General features: G+C 38.9%; 2 protein-coding genes and 1 long non-coding RNA gene across 4 annotated transcripts; 1 reads left to right on the top strand and 2 right to left on the bottom strand.

The window, feature by feature from the left end:
• The first annotated feature begins 3,009 nt into the window (after nt 1-3,009).
• anapc11 (APC11 anaphase promoting complex subunit 11 homolog (yeast)) lies at nt 3,010-5,148 on the top strand. Of its 2 annotated transcripts, none has more exons than XM_088343192.1 (3): nt 3,010-3,178; nt 3,283-3,395; nt 4,902-5,148. In XM_088343192.1, the coding sequence occupies exons 2-3, from the start codon at nt 3,287-3,289 to the stop codon at nt 5,045-5,047; spliced, it is 255 nt and encodes an 84-aa protein (XP_088199318.1). In that variant the 5' UTR covers nt 3,010-3,178; nt 3,283-3,286; the 3' UTR covers nt 5,048-5,148. The 2 variants fall into 2 exon arrangements, with proteins under 2 accessions (XP_088199318.1, XP_088199319.1); XM_088343193.1 differs by having other exon boundaries at nt 3,286-3,395.
• Nucleotides 5,149-7,294: 2,146 nt separating this feature from the next.
• LOC148361773 (uncharacterized) lies at nt 7,295-8,657 on the bottom strand. The gene is made up of 2 exons (XR_015851220.1): nt 8,512-8,657; nt 7,295-7,746 (listed from the first exon to the last, which is right to left on the bottom strand). It is a non-coding gene; the product is annotated as an uncharacterized LOC148361773 (long non-coding RNA).
• A 2,479-nt stretch (nt 8,658-11,136) lies between these two features.
• ppp1r27b (protein phosphatase 1, regulatory subunit 27b) lies at nt 11,137-16,351 on the bottom strand. The gene is made up of 3 exons (XM_088343194.1): nt 16,144-16,351; nt 13,367-13,517; nt 11,137-11,260 (listed from the first exon to the last, which is right to left on the bottom strand). The coding sequence occupies exons 1-3, from the start codon at nt 16,349-16,351 to the stop codon at nt 11,137-11,139; spliced, it is 483 nt and encodes a 160-aa protein (XP_088199320.1).
• Between the last annotated feature and the right edge of the window lie 1,554 nt (nt 16,352-17,905).

Genomic DNA, 17,905 nt, shown 5'->3' on the forward strand with positions numbered 1-17,905 from the left:
GAGCAGACATGGTCGGGATCAAGAATAGGTTGTAAGTCGGGACGGGAGAGCAGACGTCAGGATCAAAACGGGTCGTAGCCGCAGACAGATGGGAGCAAAAATGGGACAGGTGGGAGTCAGGGTCGAAAAAGGCTTGCCTAGTATTCACTGAGGTTCGCAGACGGACTGACAACAGGTGACAGACAGGACTGGGTTCAAATACTGACAGGGAGCCAATAAAAAACCTGCGGCAGTTGGCGCCAAAAGCGCGGGCACAGCGGAGTCACATCAGTAATCATGACAATTTTTGTTGCATATTCTAGCATGACTGTATGTCTTCATTGACTTGAAAAGTGCTATATAAATGGCGACCATTTACATTTACATTAAGTATTTTGTATTATTTTTATAGTAGAATTTTGTATTGTTTTAGTAATAACATAATAGAAATTAGTTGTGTATCTTATTTTTGTTGTTAGCATTACTGTAGTTTTATTTTTGTAGTATTTTGTAGTATTTCTATGGTAATATTTTTGTCGTGTTTTTAGTAAATGCATAGTTGATTGTTTTGTTGTGTATCTGTAGTATTTTGCAGTATTTATGCAGCATTACTGTAGTTTTATTTTTGTAGATTTTTTTAGTATTTCCATAGTAGTATTTTTGTAGAATGTTTTCAGTTTTGGCATAGCCGATTTTTTTTTTTTTTTTGCATCTATGGTATTTTTTTTATTTTTTTAGCCTTGTAGTAGTATTTTAGTAGCATTTCCATATTCATTTTTTTTTTTGTATTTCTGCAGTATTTTTGTAGTATGTGCATGGTCGATTTTTTTGTTGTTTATTTGTTGTATTTTGTCGTATTTTTTAGTATTACTGTGGTTTTATTTTTGGAGTATTTCTTTAGTATTTTGGGAGTATTTCCACAGTACTTTTGTTGTATATCTGTAGTATTTCTACTGTATAGTATTTTTGTAGTGTTACTGTAGTTTTATGTTTACTGTATTTTTGTAAGATTCCCATATTGGAGTTTTTTTTGTAGTTGTATTTTTACAGTTTTTATGTCGTAATACTCATGTAGTAGTATTTCTGCAGTAATATTTAACTAGTTGTGTTTTTGTATCGTAATATTACTGTAGTGGTATTTTTTTGTAGTATTTCCATAGTAGTATTTTTATCGTTTTCTTTTAGTATGTTTGTAATTTTACTGTAGTTGTAGTTATGTTCTATTTTGGGGGTAAAAGTTCTGTTGTGGTATTTTTGTATTATAGTATTGGGTAGGTGGATCCCTTAACCACCAGGGTCGTATTTGCACCAATTCCTGGGGTGTGTCTTGGGCAAGTGTAGCCTGGTGGCGCCCATCCCTCTCCAGGCCGATAAAAGATTCCCCCCGGTATTGAATTGGGGACCTTTCGCATGTTAGGCAAATCTGCTAAGAACTGCACTACAGAAACATGACCATAATATCAATGTATAACTGTAGTAGTATTTTGTAGTGTTTTATTGTATTGGTTTTCTTTTTATAATGCAAGCAAGATTTTGTATTAGGTGCCTTTTTTAAGCACTAAATTTGATAGTTTTGTTGTCATTTAGCGGTATTTTTACTGTATTTCTGTTGTGATATTTTTGTTGTAGACACACAAAGAGACAATGGGGACCATGTTAGCACAAAAAACAAGTTTTTATTTGTAGTACTTTATTTACTATTGCCATTATATTTTGACCAGTTTGGTTTGGAAGGCTAGTTTAAAAAGCGGCTGCATGTGGCCCACTTGCAGTAGTTTGCCCAACCCTGCATTGCTCATCCTCTGGGATTTTTGTTAGTGTAGCCCAAAAATGGTAAAAGTAAGAAAAGGCCTGTTTCAAATACCGTCCAAACGCTAGCCCAACCCCCTGAAAAGAGGAAAAAAGACAAATGTATAAGTACTTGAGGAATGTTCTGACTGAGCTTGCAATCGTGACTTTAATTCAGGAGAGAGCAGTAGAGAGTAGCAACTTTCAAGATGCAGACACCACCTTTAAGTTATAACTTTGTGAGCATGAATGTAACAGTGAACATGAACTGTTCGGAACATGGATTCTCTTGTCTACTCCTTGCTACAAGAAAAACTAACTAACTTAAACGCACTTGAATAAACTCTTCTTTTTTCATCATTTTAGGGGTTCGTTCCGCTCTGAACAGGCCTGTTAAAAGTAAGATTAAAGCAGATAGGAGCAATGGGAATTAAAGCATAAGGTCTCTGTGAACTCAGTTGGGCATTGTTAACACATACTTAGTAAAGTAAATATTTCACTTTTGAGACTTTTTAAGGACCCCTCAAACTACGCAAACTACCCAAAATGTAATTTATCTATTTTTAAGTACGCACTGAAAAGTTTGAAAACCAATTGAATGGGAACTGTAAAATATGTAAAAGGTACAAAAGCCAGTAAACAGATCTAAATGGTATGAAAAGGTACTGGAAAACATGAAAAGGTTTCTATAGAGTACATAATACTCAAAGGCAGTGATTTTCAACCACTGTGCCGTGAGATATTGTCAGGTGTGCCGTGAGAAATTATCCAATGTCACTTTTTAAAATTTAAGATTTTATAAAACATTTATGAATCATTTTCTGCAAATATTATGTCATTGTCAAGTGTCTGTGCTGTAAAAACCGGGGTTATTATAAACTATATTGTAATTAAACATACTGTTCACTGTCATTTTGTTACATTTTTGGTTAGTGGTGTGCTGCAAAATATTTCCAATGTAAAAAAACGTGCCCTGGCTCAAAAAAGGTTGAAAAACACTGCTCAAAGTTTGAAAATAAACAAAAGCTGACCAAAAAACAAACCTAAAAACCGAAATCGGCCAGAAAACGAACCAAAAATAGCTTAAATCGACCTTGGGGGAGCCAAAAAACTGAGGGAAACCACGTTTTAAAAAGAACTTCCAAATTATCGACGTTTATTAGTAGTTTTTCGTGATGAGCTTTAGATTGGAGGCGTTGATAAGATGTATCCGGTTAGTCCGTTAGATGGCAGTAACGAGTTTTGACTTTGTTATGCGCGTGCCTTTTTAACAAAAGAAGAAAACTGCTTCTGGTTGTGAAAAAACAGAACAATATTAATCGTAAACCTCTCTACGAAATGATCGAAGCTAAAGAGTGAATCGGATATTAGGAATTTTAAAATTTAAGTGACGGACTGACGGGTGAAAAAAGTAAGTAATTGTGCAAGTTGAGCGTCGGAGTTTGCTCAATACCTGAATTGTCGTGTGGCGTTATTGTGATTCAAATTGTTTTATTCAATTTTTCCTCTCGGGAGGAGGATGAAGGTGAAGATCAAAAAATGGAGCGGAGTAGCTTCGTGGTTGTGGGTCGCCAATGATGAGAACTGTGGGATCTGCAGGCAAGCTTTCAACGGTTGCTGCCCGGAGTGTAAGTCACAACATGTGCTATTTCCAGCCAAACATTTTAAACGTTCAGTAATCAAAAGTTCGAAGAGACATAGGACCAATAGTAGTGGCTCAAGCCACGTAATTACAAATAGTAATTATTTTTTGTTGAATTGTTTGTGAATGCATTTGTCACATTTCGATTGTTTTGCCTGCAAATGCCTTCAACGTGTGCAGACAATGTATTCAAGTTGGAGCTTTAGGTGTCTATGGCCTGCAATTGGCAACCAAATCATGTCACATTCATTCATAGTCAAGTCATTTTTATTAGTTTAGCCCTTAATCACAAATAATCTCAAAGGGTTGCGCAGACCACCGACTATTAAAAAACTACAGACTATGATTACACCTTTCCTGATCTAAAACCTATATGAGGGCAGGGAAAAACTCGTAAACCTCAGCATGAGGAAAAGGAGGTAGAGCGCTCGTCTTGGGACCAAGAGATCGCAGTTCGAATCCCGGCTCCTCCGTGTTACATGTCGAAGTGTCCTTGGGTAAGACACTGAACCCATAATACCCCCAATAAGCAGGTTAGCACCTCACATGGCTGTACGGCCGCTGTTGGGAAATGTGAAGCACACTGTAAAGCGCTTTGGGAAGTCTTGACTTGAAAAGCGTTATATAAATGCAGATCATTTCCTTTTTTTGGGGGAGGGGGGGCAGTGACTCAGGAGGTAGAGCGCTCGTCTTGGGATCAAGAGATCGCAGTTCGAATTCCGGCTCCTCCGTGTTACATGTCGAAGTGTCCTTGGGTAAGACACTGAACCCATAATACCCCCAATAAGCAGGTTAGCACCTCACATGGCTGAACGGCCGCTGTTGGGAAATGTGATGCACAATGTAAAGCGCTTTGGGAAGTCTTGACTTGAAAGGCGCTATATAAATGCAGATCATTTCATTTCATTTTCATTTCATTATTTCTGATGATTCTAAAGTCAAGTCACGTTTATTTGTAAAGCCCTTAATCACAAAGAGTCTCAAAAGGACCACAAACTATTAGTACACCATCCCCTGATCTAAAACCTACATGAGGGCAAGGGAAAAACTCAAAAACCTCAACATGAGGAAAATGAAGAAACATTGAGAAGGGACCTCAAGTAAAATCTAAAAAAAAGAAAAAAAAGTCCTTGAAAAGTGCTAGAATTTGCCCATGAAAAAGGTTTATGAACACTGAAATTGGCTAATCGACATCAGAGATCTCAAGTCAAGGGTTGCTGGCCAATCGGCGTGAATCTTGGCTGTCTGAAAGGATTCTTTCTGACGGGAAGCATTCGTTGTTGTTGTTGTTGTTTTGTTTTCTGGGGGGGGATCTTTTTTCGCTTAATTAGAAAAAAAAATCCTGGCAAATAAGTGAACCAGCGATAACTGGAAGCGCAAAGTAGTAAGGGGTTTCTGTATATACTTGGATTTGATTGATACCAAAAAGCCCAGTATCGCCCACCCCCATTAATTACAGATGACATTAAACAATAATTCCAATGTTTTGCAGGTAAAGTGCCTGGAGATGACTGCCCACTGGTTTGGGGCCAATGCTCGCACTGTTTCCACATGCATTGCATCTTGAAGTGGCTTAACTCTCAGCAAGTCCAGCAGCAGTGTCCCATGTGTCGACAGGAGTGGAAGTTCAAAGAATAAGCACAACAATATTTCAAATGTTGCCCGTACTGTAAATATGTTTGTAAAGTGTTTCAAAAGTATAAATGCCTTTTCGCAGTTAATTAAAAAAATACAACTTTCTCATTCGTAACCTTGTTTTGTTTTCATAGTGCCATCAATCCATATATTGGCCACCTGAGGGAGACAGCTTAATTCAATTCGTAAGAATTTTAGCTCTTAAATCGGAAGTAACAAAACCAGGTAAGGAAAGCAAATGAGTGATTAAGTAGAAAGGATAGTGTTTGTTTTCCACAAACAAATTCTGCTGTAATTAAAATTACTTAATGTGCATAAATATTCGCAACACTCGAATGCACTGTGGAATAAGTTGCGTATTACATAGGAACAAGTTATTGCTTTTTGGAGATTGGTTTGAGAGAAACATATAGGAACATTTTGGGAATTTCGATCCATCCAAACGTGATTCTAAAAAAAATTGCGAATGCAATCTGAAAGCTATTTGTCTCTATAACCTCTGAAATATCAACAAAATAGCCCCCACATATACTTCCCTCTCTTATTTAGGGGATGCCAATACAGGAATGGATAGCAAATATGATAATAATTTCGTAAGACAATACTTAACACATTTCCTGAGAAACACAACAAAGATCGAATTTATTATGAATTTGACGACACTGCTATGTATTTAAAATCATCACTGCGAACATTGGCAAGGACAGGCTCAGTCTGCTTATTTGCATACACGAGCATCTGCCTTCTTTGGCAGGTTGAGTATTTTAGTCAGGCAATTATTCAACATTTGGCAAATATTTACTATAAAATTTATTTTAATGTATCTACAAATCTTCAATTTATTTCCTTATTGTCTTAATGACCTGTAATGTCTCTTGTTTATGGAGGATCAAGCCTAGCATAGTCATGTTTATTGGTATAGCCCTTAATCACAAGGAGTTTCAAAGGGCTGCAAAATTCAAAGACTATTGCAACATGTAGAAGTAAGGCCCAATCCCATTTCTCTCACTCGGCCCTGAGGACCCTCCAGTGAGGTCCCTCGATAGAGGAGTGCCCTCCGCGAGTGGAGTGCATAGTGGAGATGGTTTGGACAAGACTTGCAAGGTTCCACCCCTGTCCAGGAGATGGCGGTAATAATAATTGGCTGTAGACCTCAGTGACGTATTGGTCTACGTCACATGTAAACAACTCGAGTCTCAACCTGTAGTGTGTCAGTTGGAGAGTTCGTGCAACGTTAAAAATGCCCGCTACTGCTGTGTTATTACCGATTGCCTGAAAGCTCATCATCTTTTCCGTGTCTCCAATCAACGGAGGAGAAATGTGCTATACTGAAGACAGCTTCGGCGCTATGTAGTGCTGATTCATCTTTACAAGGTACGTACACTCATTAAAAAAAATGACCCGTTCGGTCAAATACAGTAAGAGTTAACATACAATGCACGTTCACATAATACCCTAGTTTGTGTAGACATAAATGGCAATCTACTTATTAGTATCTTAATGCCATTTTATGACATATTGTAGGGGTCTTGAATCTGTGACATGACGAAACGTAAACAAACACAAGAACAGTCCACCTGACCCTTTAGCTGACATAATATCGTCACCAATTTTCCCTGTACGACCCAAAAACCTTAGTTCATAAGGAATTTAATTCAAAAGAGTTGTCATTGAATATAAAAAGGTAATTTCAACATTTTTTCATGATGCTTACATCACAGTTAAAGCGGTCTTTTTCTTTTCTATGCCCACATTTATGTGTAAATTGATTTGTTATCTATTGTGTTCCAGAGTGCCTGTCCCATAAGCGTGGACAGGTTGGACAGGAATGTTCCCATCCTGTGCTTATGGTTGGATGTGGAGTCAGAACTCATTCAGGACTTAAGGTTGAGCAAGAAGGTTATGTGGGCCCTGCAGGAGCTGCTAAAGAGGGAACAGGGCCATGGCTGGAGGTCTTGATCTACGTGTACTGGCTGGTCCACGCTCTGTCCTACCGTGTGGTGTCACGGGTCTTCAGGGTTCCCAGGTCCACCGTACAAAGAATTGTCCACAGTTAATATGGAATAAATTGCCCAAAAGCCATATTTTAGGCTCTGGAAGTCAGACCCACATTTGCATTATGTGCTTTTCTGCATTACTAATCAATAAACATCTTCATTTTGAGTAACACCTTGGTGGTTTATTTCATAATGATGTGAGATACTGTGTGTGAACTATGTGACTGTTGGACAGAAAACAACTACAAATCACTCCAGCTTAAATAATAGTTTACTTTCAGAAAAACAAACTCACATTGGGCCAAAATACATAATAGTAAATAAATAATGTGTCACAAATTTTAACAAAAATATACCAATACTTCCATGAAGCTGGAAAACACAAACTGGAACTGAAAAAAAATATTTTCCTTTTATAAAACAAAGGGAAACATTGCAGAGATGTCACTGTTCTGGAAATTTGTCCACGAGCTTCCCAAAAAGGACAGGAACCGCTCAGTTTTGGCCACAGTTTCTTCGAGCCTTTTCCTCACTCCGGCAGACTCCACTTTCAAAAAGTCAAGGAGTGTATCGTGCTTCCTTTTTTTTTCTGGGTGATTTGGGGTTTGGCGCCGGATTAGAAGGTGCCAACGACGTGCCCGGTGGTGTGGATGGCGTGGTAGCTGTGATGGTGACCAGCTCTTCCACGGGACGTTCTACAGTGGCCTTTAGGTTGGGTGGAAAAAACAAGAATTACTTAATGCTGATGTATTGTACAAAAACAACTGTGTATAGGATGCTCAACAAGTTGATGTGAGACAGGAAATTATAGGATGTGTCCTGGATAATTATTTGATAGTGAATAGATACACAAAATTGACATGTTATTCTTATGGCTGTATGAGCCTTCTATTGGCCAGCATCACATATGCTTTAGAATTGTCTCCACATTTGGACAACATTTTGAGAAGGTAATTAGTTTACTTAATATGTGTTTACAGAGAAGGCAGTGGACTATGTGATAGTAGTTTGTTTCAACTGTATTTCCACGTGAAATTCGGAGACATTACTCATAATGCATGATGAAAACTAATGCATTCTGATCTCACATGAAAGAATCATATTGTAAATAAAACACGACACCCGAAATTGTGTGCAGTAAACAAGCACTTAAGTCCAGAACGGTATTCTGACTATGCTCCTTTAGCGACTGGCCATGTACAGTAAATGTGAAAGCACGACTCGTTTAAGATAAAAACAGGGATGGGCTGAACCGTGATTTTCTGCACAGTTATCCTACTTTACAGTTTTTAGCGTGAAGATTTTTTTTTTGCCAGCTCCCTTGGTAGATTAGTGCACTTCGTAAAGTAGCGATTTTGCAATGTTCGTGTTTTAACGCGAAAATACGATTTTCTATTGCATTTACGTCTAACTAAGATATCTCAATACATTTTGTTGCAAATACATGCGTGGTTGTGGAAAACTACTTACATTTGTGCGGTTCCTTTTCGGGCATGTTTGTTGATATTGAGAATTCGTAAAGCCTTCTGGGTAGTCACTTCGCTGCCAAGTGAGGTCGAGAGCCCCCTCGGTCTTGAAGTGGTTACGACATGGTTTGAGGGCACTTCTGCCTCGGTCTTGAGAGTAACGGGACACACCCCATTTTCACGTGAACGCGCAAACCGAGTGACTAGGGCACATAGCGAGTGAAAGTGCGAAGAATGGGACTCAGCCTTAAATGTCGAAGTGCATGCAAATATATGCCATATAAAGAAATAAACACCTAAATAAATAACGTAATACCTAAATGTATGACATAAATGCAATTTATTATTTTGGACCTCAATACGTCCCACCTTGCTCAATCATACTTGTAGCACTATAAATTGTATCTGAGGGTTTTAAACACACAAGAATATTTTTGATTTTTATTAAGTATTTGAAGATAAGCCTTATAAAAAGCACTAAACAGGGGTTCTGCACTGAACTTGAGTTCAGACAACTCATGCAGTCGGAAATCAGATACAGTATTCAAAGAAAAAGCACTGTTGAGTGTGATTGTTTTACAAGTTGTTTTTAACTTTAAGTTCAAATAGACTACTACTTCGTTTGAAGGAAGCTTTTCAAAATTTTGGATTTCAGGAGTTAAAATTGCAAAACCCCACAGGTGACTTATATAAATTTCTACAGCAATAATTTGAGAAAACAAGCCAGTCACGCTAATTTGGTGAAAGTTTTATTTAAGAAAAATAAATACAAAACTCAACAAAAATAAGACTATACAGTAGACATGTTAAAGCAATGCTACACAATTAGGATCATTTTAAAAACACATCGGCAAGTTCCATTGTACAGGTAACACCTGACTTACAACCGGTCATCAATCCATTACAATAGCGCCATCTTCTTGCGGTATCTAATTACCGAGTGTAGCAGGAGAATGCTGTGCCGCCTGGTTTATGAAATTATCACACACATTTACGGGTTGCTCGGTGTCTGACATTGAATTAAATTAAAATGAGTATCTGCTGGCCGTTGTCTTAACTATGATGCAAGTCGGATCTTACCTGTACTGGTCAGAATACACCCCTAAAGGGCTAGTGTGTATTATTTAGCGCCCCCTCGTTGCAAAAGAACATCATCAAAAATAATAAAAAAAAACTTATTAAAATGATAATCAATAAACAGGAACTATAATTGCCCGCCATTTGCAGATACAGGTACCCAAAAACATCAAACAGGCTTGGTAAAATATATGAGAAGTAAACTGATGCTTTTTGGTCACTTTGAGTCTCCATAGTTTGTATTCTTCCTTGAGCTTTTTGGCACTCGTTTTTGGTTGAACTACACCAGGGGTCTCCAACCTTCTTAAAGCTGAGAGCTACTATTTTTTTGTTACTGATTAGCGCAAAAAGCTACCAGTTTGATATGTTTTTCCAATATTACAAGTGATGTTATTACTACAATGAAGATCAAAATTAGAGAACTTGTGAAAAATTGAATAATTCTGGAAACAAAAATGCCATCTTCACTGCTCAACAGTTTAAAGATATTTGGTTGTGCCTATGCCATGCTACTACAACACAATAGCACGAGTTGGGCCTCCTGTACAGATACATGGCCGAGTGAATGCAACATAGTTCCTTACTTGGGCTACTTGCCCAATCAGCCTGCAGTCTTCATGCAGGACAATGATCCATGTCACAGCGAAATGGTTAAAGAATTTCATTGAAGGTGAAAACATTGAATGAATGACATGGCCTGTCCAGAGCTCTTATTTCAACCCAATAAAGAATCCTTGATGTCAAAGTTTTGGTCAAGAAACCCACTACAATCACCGAACTTTGGAGAAGGCTGGAGGAACAATGGACCAAAATCACACCAGAGCAGATACTATTGCTATCCTGTGGCTGCAGATGTGCTGAAGCCAGCACCCCCCCGACCCAACTGAGGATAAGCGGTTCAGATAATGGATGGATGAATGGACAATAAAATGCAATGTAACTGGGGAACAGTGAGGATGGAGTTACATCAAAACTTTGTAATTTCTGACAAGTTGTTCTCAAATTTTGATCTCCAGTGCATGTTGTTAATATGTGATGTAATTACCAGTTTCTAATCACTAGAAGTAACCTTAGAAGTAAGGTTAAAATAAGTTCAGCCAACCAATAAAACATGCTCGTTAGAAATCAAATTTCTTACAATTTCACAATGACCGATTAATGAGGTGCTATTTCAGAACGAGTCCACAGACTACTCAGGTGCTCATGGGTACTACGCTGGTGACCCATGCACTACACCATACAGCAACAACTAGAGGTCATAATACAAAATGTTCCTTTAAAATTTAATGAAATGCCTTATTGGGATTATGAGATCTCAAAATGTTAGCAGAGACTACATCCCATTGGAAATATTAATTTTTCAGCTGTCATTGCAGGTTTAACTCCTCGAAAGTGGGTCTTGTCATAAAAAAAAACTGTGTTAGGCAACATCCCCAGGATATTCACAGTCAGTTATGCCTTCTTTCTAGTTCAAGATGGTGAACCTTAACACCCTTTTCTCGCCGCCATCATAGCAAACCAGGTTTTGGTCCAAAAAGGTGCTTAGAAGCCTTCAGTCGTAGTTGGCTATACCGAAGAGGTCAAGCAGTTCCTTGTTTTCTGGTTCTATGAGGTCACACGGCTTCTCCCCACAGTCGTTTTCCAGATTTGGATTGGCACCCAGTGAGAGAAGATAGCTAAAAACACAATACATATTTCTGTGTCAAATCCAAGGAAGTCAATGGGATAAGCGGATCGATCCAAATTTTGGCATTCTCAATACTAAGCAAGTACATCTATATAATATTGTCCTGTGATCGATGCGTCACTCCCCCACTAATCTCTGACTGCTAAAAGTGTGCCTACCTATCCTGCTTTGTTTCCTGCCTGTCAGGCAGAAGAGCGGGCCAAATAGATGCAGCGTGGAGTGAACTTCTTTTAACTACAGAAAAGGACAATGCTAGTTTGATTGTGAATGCGTTTTGAGAGAACGTACAAGTGTTGGGCCCCAGATGCATACCTGTCAACCTGCACGTTTTTGCCGTACAAAGTATGTTTATTATGCATTTTAGGACGTGTACGACGTACAAGAAAATCTGTACGTAAAAACGCAAATTTGTCAATTATGGGCACCATCCGGTATACACCGACTATCACGAAACGGCAAATCAATCAAGTCTAACGAGTTCGCCGCGGTAGCCTCTAGCTTGGTATCGATTTTTTTTTCGTTGCAAACGAAGTGAGCGGTTTGATGCTACTGTGCGCAAGCGTCTGCCGCCTGGGGATATCCCATCATGCATCATTCCGGGAAAAAAAATGGTGTAAGATTATTTTGTAAGGGAAAATACGACAGATTGTACGGGAATGGAGCCGTGGAGGTTGACAGGTATGCAGATTGAATACTGATGATGGTACAGAAAAGGACCAAAGCAGGTGTAATTTGTGCAGTACAGTATTGTGTTAACGTGCGCGCGCAAGGTTTTCTTTTGTTCCAGGATGAAAATGGTGATTTTGTTTGAGTGCATCTAAGAGTCACGCAAAACAAGCAGCTTGACAGGCTGCAATGATGATTTCAGCCAGAAGATGACTTCAGCTAATAGAATATTTTAAAGCTACTGACACCACCTTTAATAACTTATACTATGAGGTTAAAATTCAAGCACTTTTCGTAGGACTTGGTTACCTTCAATTCTTTTTCAAGGTTACATTGCTCATTTATCTTAACCCTGTATAACAAGAATTTACATTTTATCTTTATTGTTTATTTTGTCTTATTACCATATTAAGTTTAGGAGTAGACTGAAAGTAATCGAAAGTAAACAAGTTACATTACTTCACTATTATGGTACAGTAGTACCTCTAACGAATGTCTCAATATGTAAAAGTTTCAGGTTAGAAATGACCTGAACAGGAAAGTATTGCCTCTAGTTGCAAGGGTGTTTTCAGTATAAGGAATAATACAGTACAGCAGGCGTTTCTATTAGCCACTGCCAGATTCTTCTGAATGTAAAGAATCTGCCTGGCAAACCAGTGCGCATGCATGCTTCCAGCATGCTCTTCGTGTCACCCTCACAGTTCATGGTTCAGATGACAAGAAGGGGGAGTTCGGGCCAGATAGTGAGGAGAAGAAAGAAGCCATCATTCAATCAGGCCAAATTAGAGACATGTTAGTAAAATTCCATGAAATCACGGAGTTTATGTAAAGGAATCCCCCAGGAAAAGTGTTGACAAGTTGGTTTATCGCTACGTATGCCTCACACATTTCCGACGGATTATCAAAAGCCGACAAAAGCAGACGTCATTGGATTACTTTTTTAAAAAACGCGAGGCAAAAAGTTCAATTAATTCCTTTATTCTTAGTTTTTTTTTACATTATGTGTCTCTCGTCAAATGCTTATTTTGCTGTAACTTTTTTATTATTTATACAAAAATGTATCATATTGTACTTTTGCTGGGTTTGAAACGGATTAGCGCATTGACATTCAAAATGCGTCTCTACTTACAATGTTTTCAGGTTACTAAGCTACTCCCATAACGAATTACCACTGTATTTTCTGATTATGATACTGATTACGATACTGATCACATTTTTCAAAATAGAACTAGTAACTGTACCTGGATACTGCCATGTATTTCCTTGGAAACCATGGTATTCAGGAATGCAGCCTATCCCACAAGTTCTATTGCAGGCTTAAACTATCTGAGATGTGTCTGTCAACATGTAATGTAATCGTGCACAAACTGCATATGTGGCATGATGTTTTTGAACTGTGATGGCGACGGATTGTTGCCAAGGTGCTCACCGAGCAATGTGAGGGAAGCCGTCACTGCAGGCCATGTGCAACGGGGTCCAGCCTTCGTCGTCTCGCTGGTGAATGTTTGCGCCGTAGTGCACCAACAACTCCACGCACTCAAGGTTCCCAGACAGGACGGCTTCATGGATGGCGGCCATGCCTTTTCCAAACAATGCATAAAAATGTCAGAATGGGAAAAATTCTGTGGCAGGTCGTGCATTTCAAACCTAGCGCTTCTGCAGTGGACTTTCGTGATGTGTCGTTTAAATATAAAGTAGCTCTTGGAAGCGGACCACAGGAGCCGGCTCCCCACTATCTTTCTCTTGTGATTGGTCATTATACATATTTTTTCAATGATTCTTTATTGTTGAGTTGAACCTTTTTTATCCTTAACAAATGTAAAGTTGTTTTGTATTTTCTTTTTTTTTTGTACATCTGTAAATATTTTATGTTTCGAGTGTTTTTCATATCAAATATAAAGTTTATTTTGTATATCATAGTTTGTTATTGGACTGAAAAGTCAATATTTTTCATTAACATTTCGTTGTGTTTTAGAGATTCTGATTTGCTTAGCATTTAAGTTGCTCAGTATAAAAAAGTTCAAAGTTTAAAGGTGGTGTTGGGAACTTCAAAATATTGTACTTTCTGATGCCATCTTCTGGCTGAAATCATCATTGCAGCCTCTGTCGAGCTGCTAGTATGGTCCGTGCATGCGTGTATCTATCTTAGACGCGCTCGAATAAACTCCTTTTTTTTTTGCGGGTTTCGGTTTGTATTTGGACTGTATTTGAAGCAGTTCATTTCTTACTTTCACCATTTTCACCATTCATCCTAAAATAAAAGACAACCGCGACCATGCACCAGAAGGCCCTCGAAACCTGAATGGCTAAACGAACGGGGTATAGACACCGATGCTACAAGTCTTTCAGAATTGTTTTTGAAGGCCTCCATATAGATGTCTGAGCCAAACAAGAAGTAATGGCTGAAATATGATTGGTTAAATGCTTCAATATGAAAGCACACATCTGGAAGGAGCACAACCAGGACGAAAGCAAGGAATGGAAAGTGACAGACAATTTGGAATTATTTCATGTGTATTCAAAGACAAAATATAATCACATCACATGACTCAGATTTTTTTGGGGCCAGCAAAGAAGGCTCTGCAGGCCACCATTACAAAAAATTGACTATGCTGCATTTTCCCAGTACAAATTCCTGATTTTCAGTGTTGGGACTAAACTAGCATGGACGGACCCTCAAATAATGTGGCGAAACGAACGGATTACAAGAAGACACAAAGTCCAACAAAGCAAATGCTTTACGTGGATTATATATTAATCCGTCAGGATTATCGTGTTTTTAAATAAATATTTTATACGATTGGATTCTATGTAACAAAGCCATTTTCGCAGACATTCAAAGTAGAAGACATCCAGGGGACGTGGTGGTGAATTACGCCGGCCGGCTTTTTAGTTTTGGGGTATCGTGTTTCTGACTGAGCGTGATGCTTCTCTCATGAGCATATTTTGAAATGGTTTCCAATTATATGTGGCATGACGTATTTCAAAGTCCAGTGGCCCATCAGTCTGCTAAAAATTATTTTACTCCTTTTATTGCACCATTGTAACGATGCACCATTTTTCATTACAACTTCAAGCCATGGGTGTCAAACACATTTGACTTCAGGGGTGACGTAGTGGAATACCACTTAGGGCTGGACAAGTAGATTACAAAAAGAAAGAAAGAAAGACAGAGAAGGAGGAAGTAAGGGTTATCAAAAGAGATACTGAGGGCAAGAAAGAAAGAGAGACAGAGAGAAAGTGACAGAAAAATAAAGTAAGAGAAAAAAGAAAGGAGCAAGAAACACAGCGAAATGGGCAGCGAGCGAAATTGGAGGGAAGAGTGAAATAGAATAAGGTGTAAGGGACAGGGAGAAGTGGAGAAAGCAAAAAATAGAAAGGGAGAAACACAGAGGAAAAAAAGAGGGAAATGAATTAAGTGAGACAGAGAGGAAAAAAGAGACAGAAACAGGGAGAGAGAGAAATAGAGAGAACGAGAAGAGAGAAAAAGGTGAGAACGAGAGCAAGAGACAAAGAGAGAGAGTGAAAAAAGAAGAACGAGAAGAGAAAGAAAAAAGAGAAAAGTAAGAGAAAGAAAGAGAGAAAAGACAGTAAGAGAGAAAAAGCGAAAAAGAAAGCTTAAGACAGAGATATACAGGTATAGTTGGGACTGGCGCCTGGCTTCAGGGACCTCAAGTAGAGATATTTAAAACTGCAGCTCATTTTGCTTCTTTCGGTGCAGGCTGGACTACGACTCTTGGCGGCCCTGATCCTGGCCACGGACCACATGTTTGACACCATTACTCTTAGCACTTTATGGTTCACTGATCCCTTGACCTACCAGCGTCATTTCGGCACTATTTACTATGGTGTGTCTAGGGCAAGCACAGCCAGGTGGCACCCATCCCTCTCCAGGCCGTTTTTTTGGGGTAGGGGTTTGCTCCACAACATGACACAGATCGCACTGTTTTTCATGGATACCAGTACGTCGTAAATACTCTTTCCCATCCATCCTGACTGTCTTTTATATTTTTCTCTTTAAAATTTGCCCTGGAGTGCCATGTCTAATATTGCAAAAAAAAAAATTAACCACGTTGTTATCCATGACAAAGACAATTCAGTTCAATATTGAAGAAAAAATAAAAAGTGAGTGGACGAAGATGAGGAATGGGTACATTTGATAGATCATACAAGTTCAAAAACGTTTCCGGTGGTAGTATCTCTGACCTGAGGGGTATTTTGTGTCCAAGGTGACCCTTCTTGCTCTGATGAAGCAGCCGATCCTCTCCAATTCACCGTGTCGCACAAAGTCCTGGAAAACAATTTCGTTGGGAAAATGCACGCTGCGGAGGGCTTTCGGAGACTTTTTGCAATTGTCCTGAGCATAAGCTCGAAGCGCAACTGTCTGAGATGTGGGGAACTGGTAGTACTTCATTTTTCTGTTCTGTTGTCTTTGGTCAAGAGAAAAAAATTTGAAACCACAAGGGGGGAAAAAAATCAGGCTGAGGTTCTTGATATCTTCTTGCTTCAAACTCGTCTTACTGTGTCACTCAACATCATAGCGGGGTTCCTCTTTAGGCCTGAAATTTCTCTTCAGACGTTTATATACCAACCGTCAGGCTATTTTGGGGATGCGGATTGCAGGGGCAGAACTTGGAAGCTGGGCGGCCCTCAAGTCAGCAGTCCTCTCACAAATCCAGTTGGAAGCAAACTGATATGGCTCTACAAGATGACACGTTACCCACGAAAGGCACTGGTGAGATCTCATCGGTTGGTAGAAGATGTCAGTAGTGATGGCAACGTGAGGGAAACACGGACACAGACAGGGTTGCAACACAGGCTATAAGTCATATATATATATGTGTATCAGATAATTAAAATCATATACAAACAATGGATTGTGACAAACACTTACAAACTTTATTCACGTATTACATCCGATATTAAAAAAAGCTGACTCACTAGGTTGCTGGCACCTTTCTTGTTGGGCGTATTCCTGTCTAAAAACATTCCGGTACACATTATCCAGCACGGGTTGGCGGTGAATACAGTATACAGCAGGGTTTGGACACCCTTTGGACTCATATATATATATATATATATATATATATATATATATATATATATATATATATACATACACATACAGTATATGGATATATATAGATAGATATACCTGTCAACCTCCGCGGCTCCATGCCCATACAAACTCGCATTTTCCCATACAAAATACAAAATAATCTTACACCGTTTTTTTTCCCCAGAATGATGCATGATGGGAAATGCCCAGGCGGCAGACGCATGCGCACAGTAGCATCAAACCCCTCGCTTCGTTTGCAATGAAAAAAAACGATACCAAGATAGAGGCTTCCGCGGCAAACTCGTATGATTTGCCGTTTCGTGATAGTCGGTGTTTACCGGATAGTACCCCTAATTGCAAATGTGCGTTTTTCCTTTCAGATTTTCTTGTACGTCGTACACGTCTTAAAATGCATAATAAACGTGCTTTGTATGGCAAAAACGTACAGGTTGACAGGTATTTTATATAGATATGTGGAGCGAGAGCGAGAGAAAAGCCACACCATATATTTTACAATTCAACAAAACTGCTCAACTATACAAAAGCCAATTCTTCATCACCTTTTATTTTACGGTTTGACAAAAGCTATGAAGTAATAATGCCAGGGCCTGTTTCCCATTTCAAAATACACATACCACTTAAAACGCATGTCCCTCTCACAGCTACTTTGGCTGTAATTAGTCCTAAATAATGGTGTAAGACAAGGTGCGAGCAAAATTATTTTGTAAAAATGTCACAAAATACTGCAAAGGAAAATATATGTTTACGTTAGATGCAGACGGCGCTAAACTGAGGAGTGCGTGCATCCTGACCTGTGTATAACCCCACCCATTTTTATCACTCACCCAATGAAATTGTTCTTGGTGCTTTGCAAGAGCTTCTGGTTAAAAGGTTTGTTTTGTGGCTTGG

Source organism: Urocampus carinirostris, chromosome 8 (assembly GCF_059441175.1).
Source record: "Urocampus carinirostris isolate Australia breed hairy pipefish chromosome 8, RoL_Ucar_1.0, whole genome shotgun sequence".
Lineage (NCBI taxonomy): Eukaryota > Metazoa > Chordata > Actinopteri > Syngnathiformes > Syngnathidae > Urocampus > Urocampus carinirostris.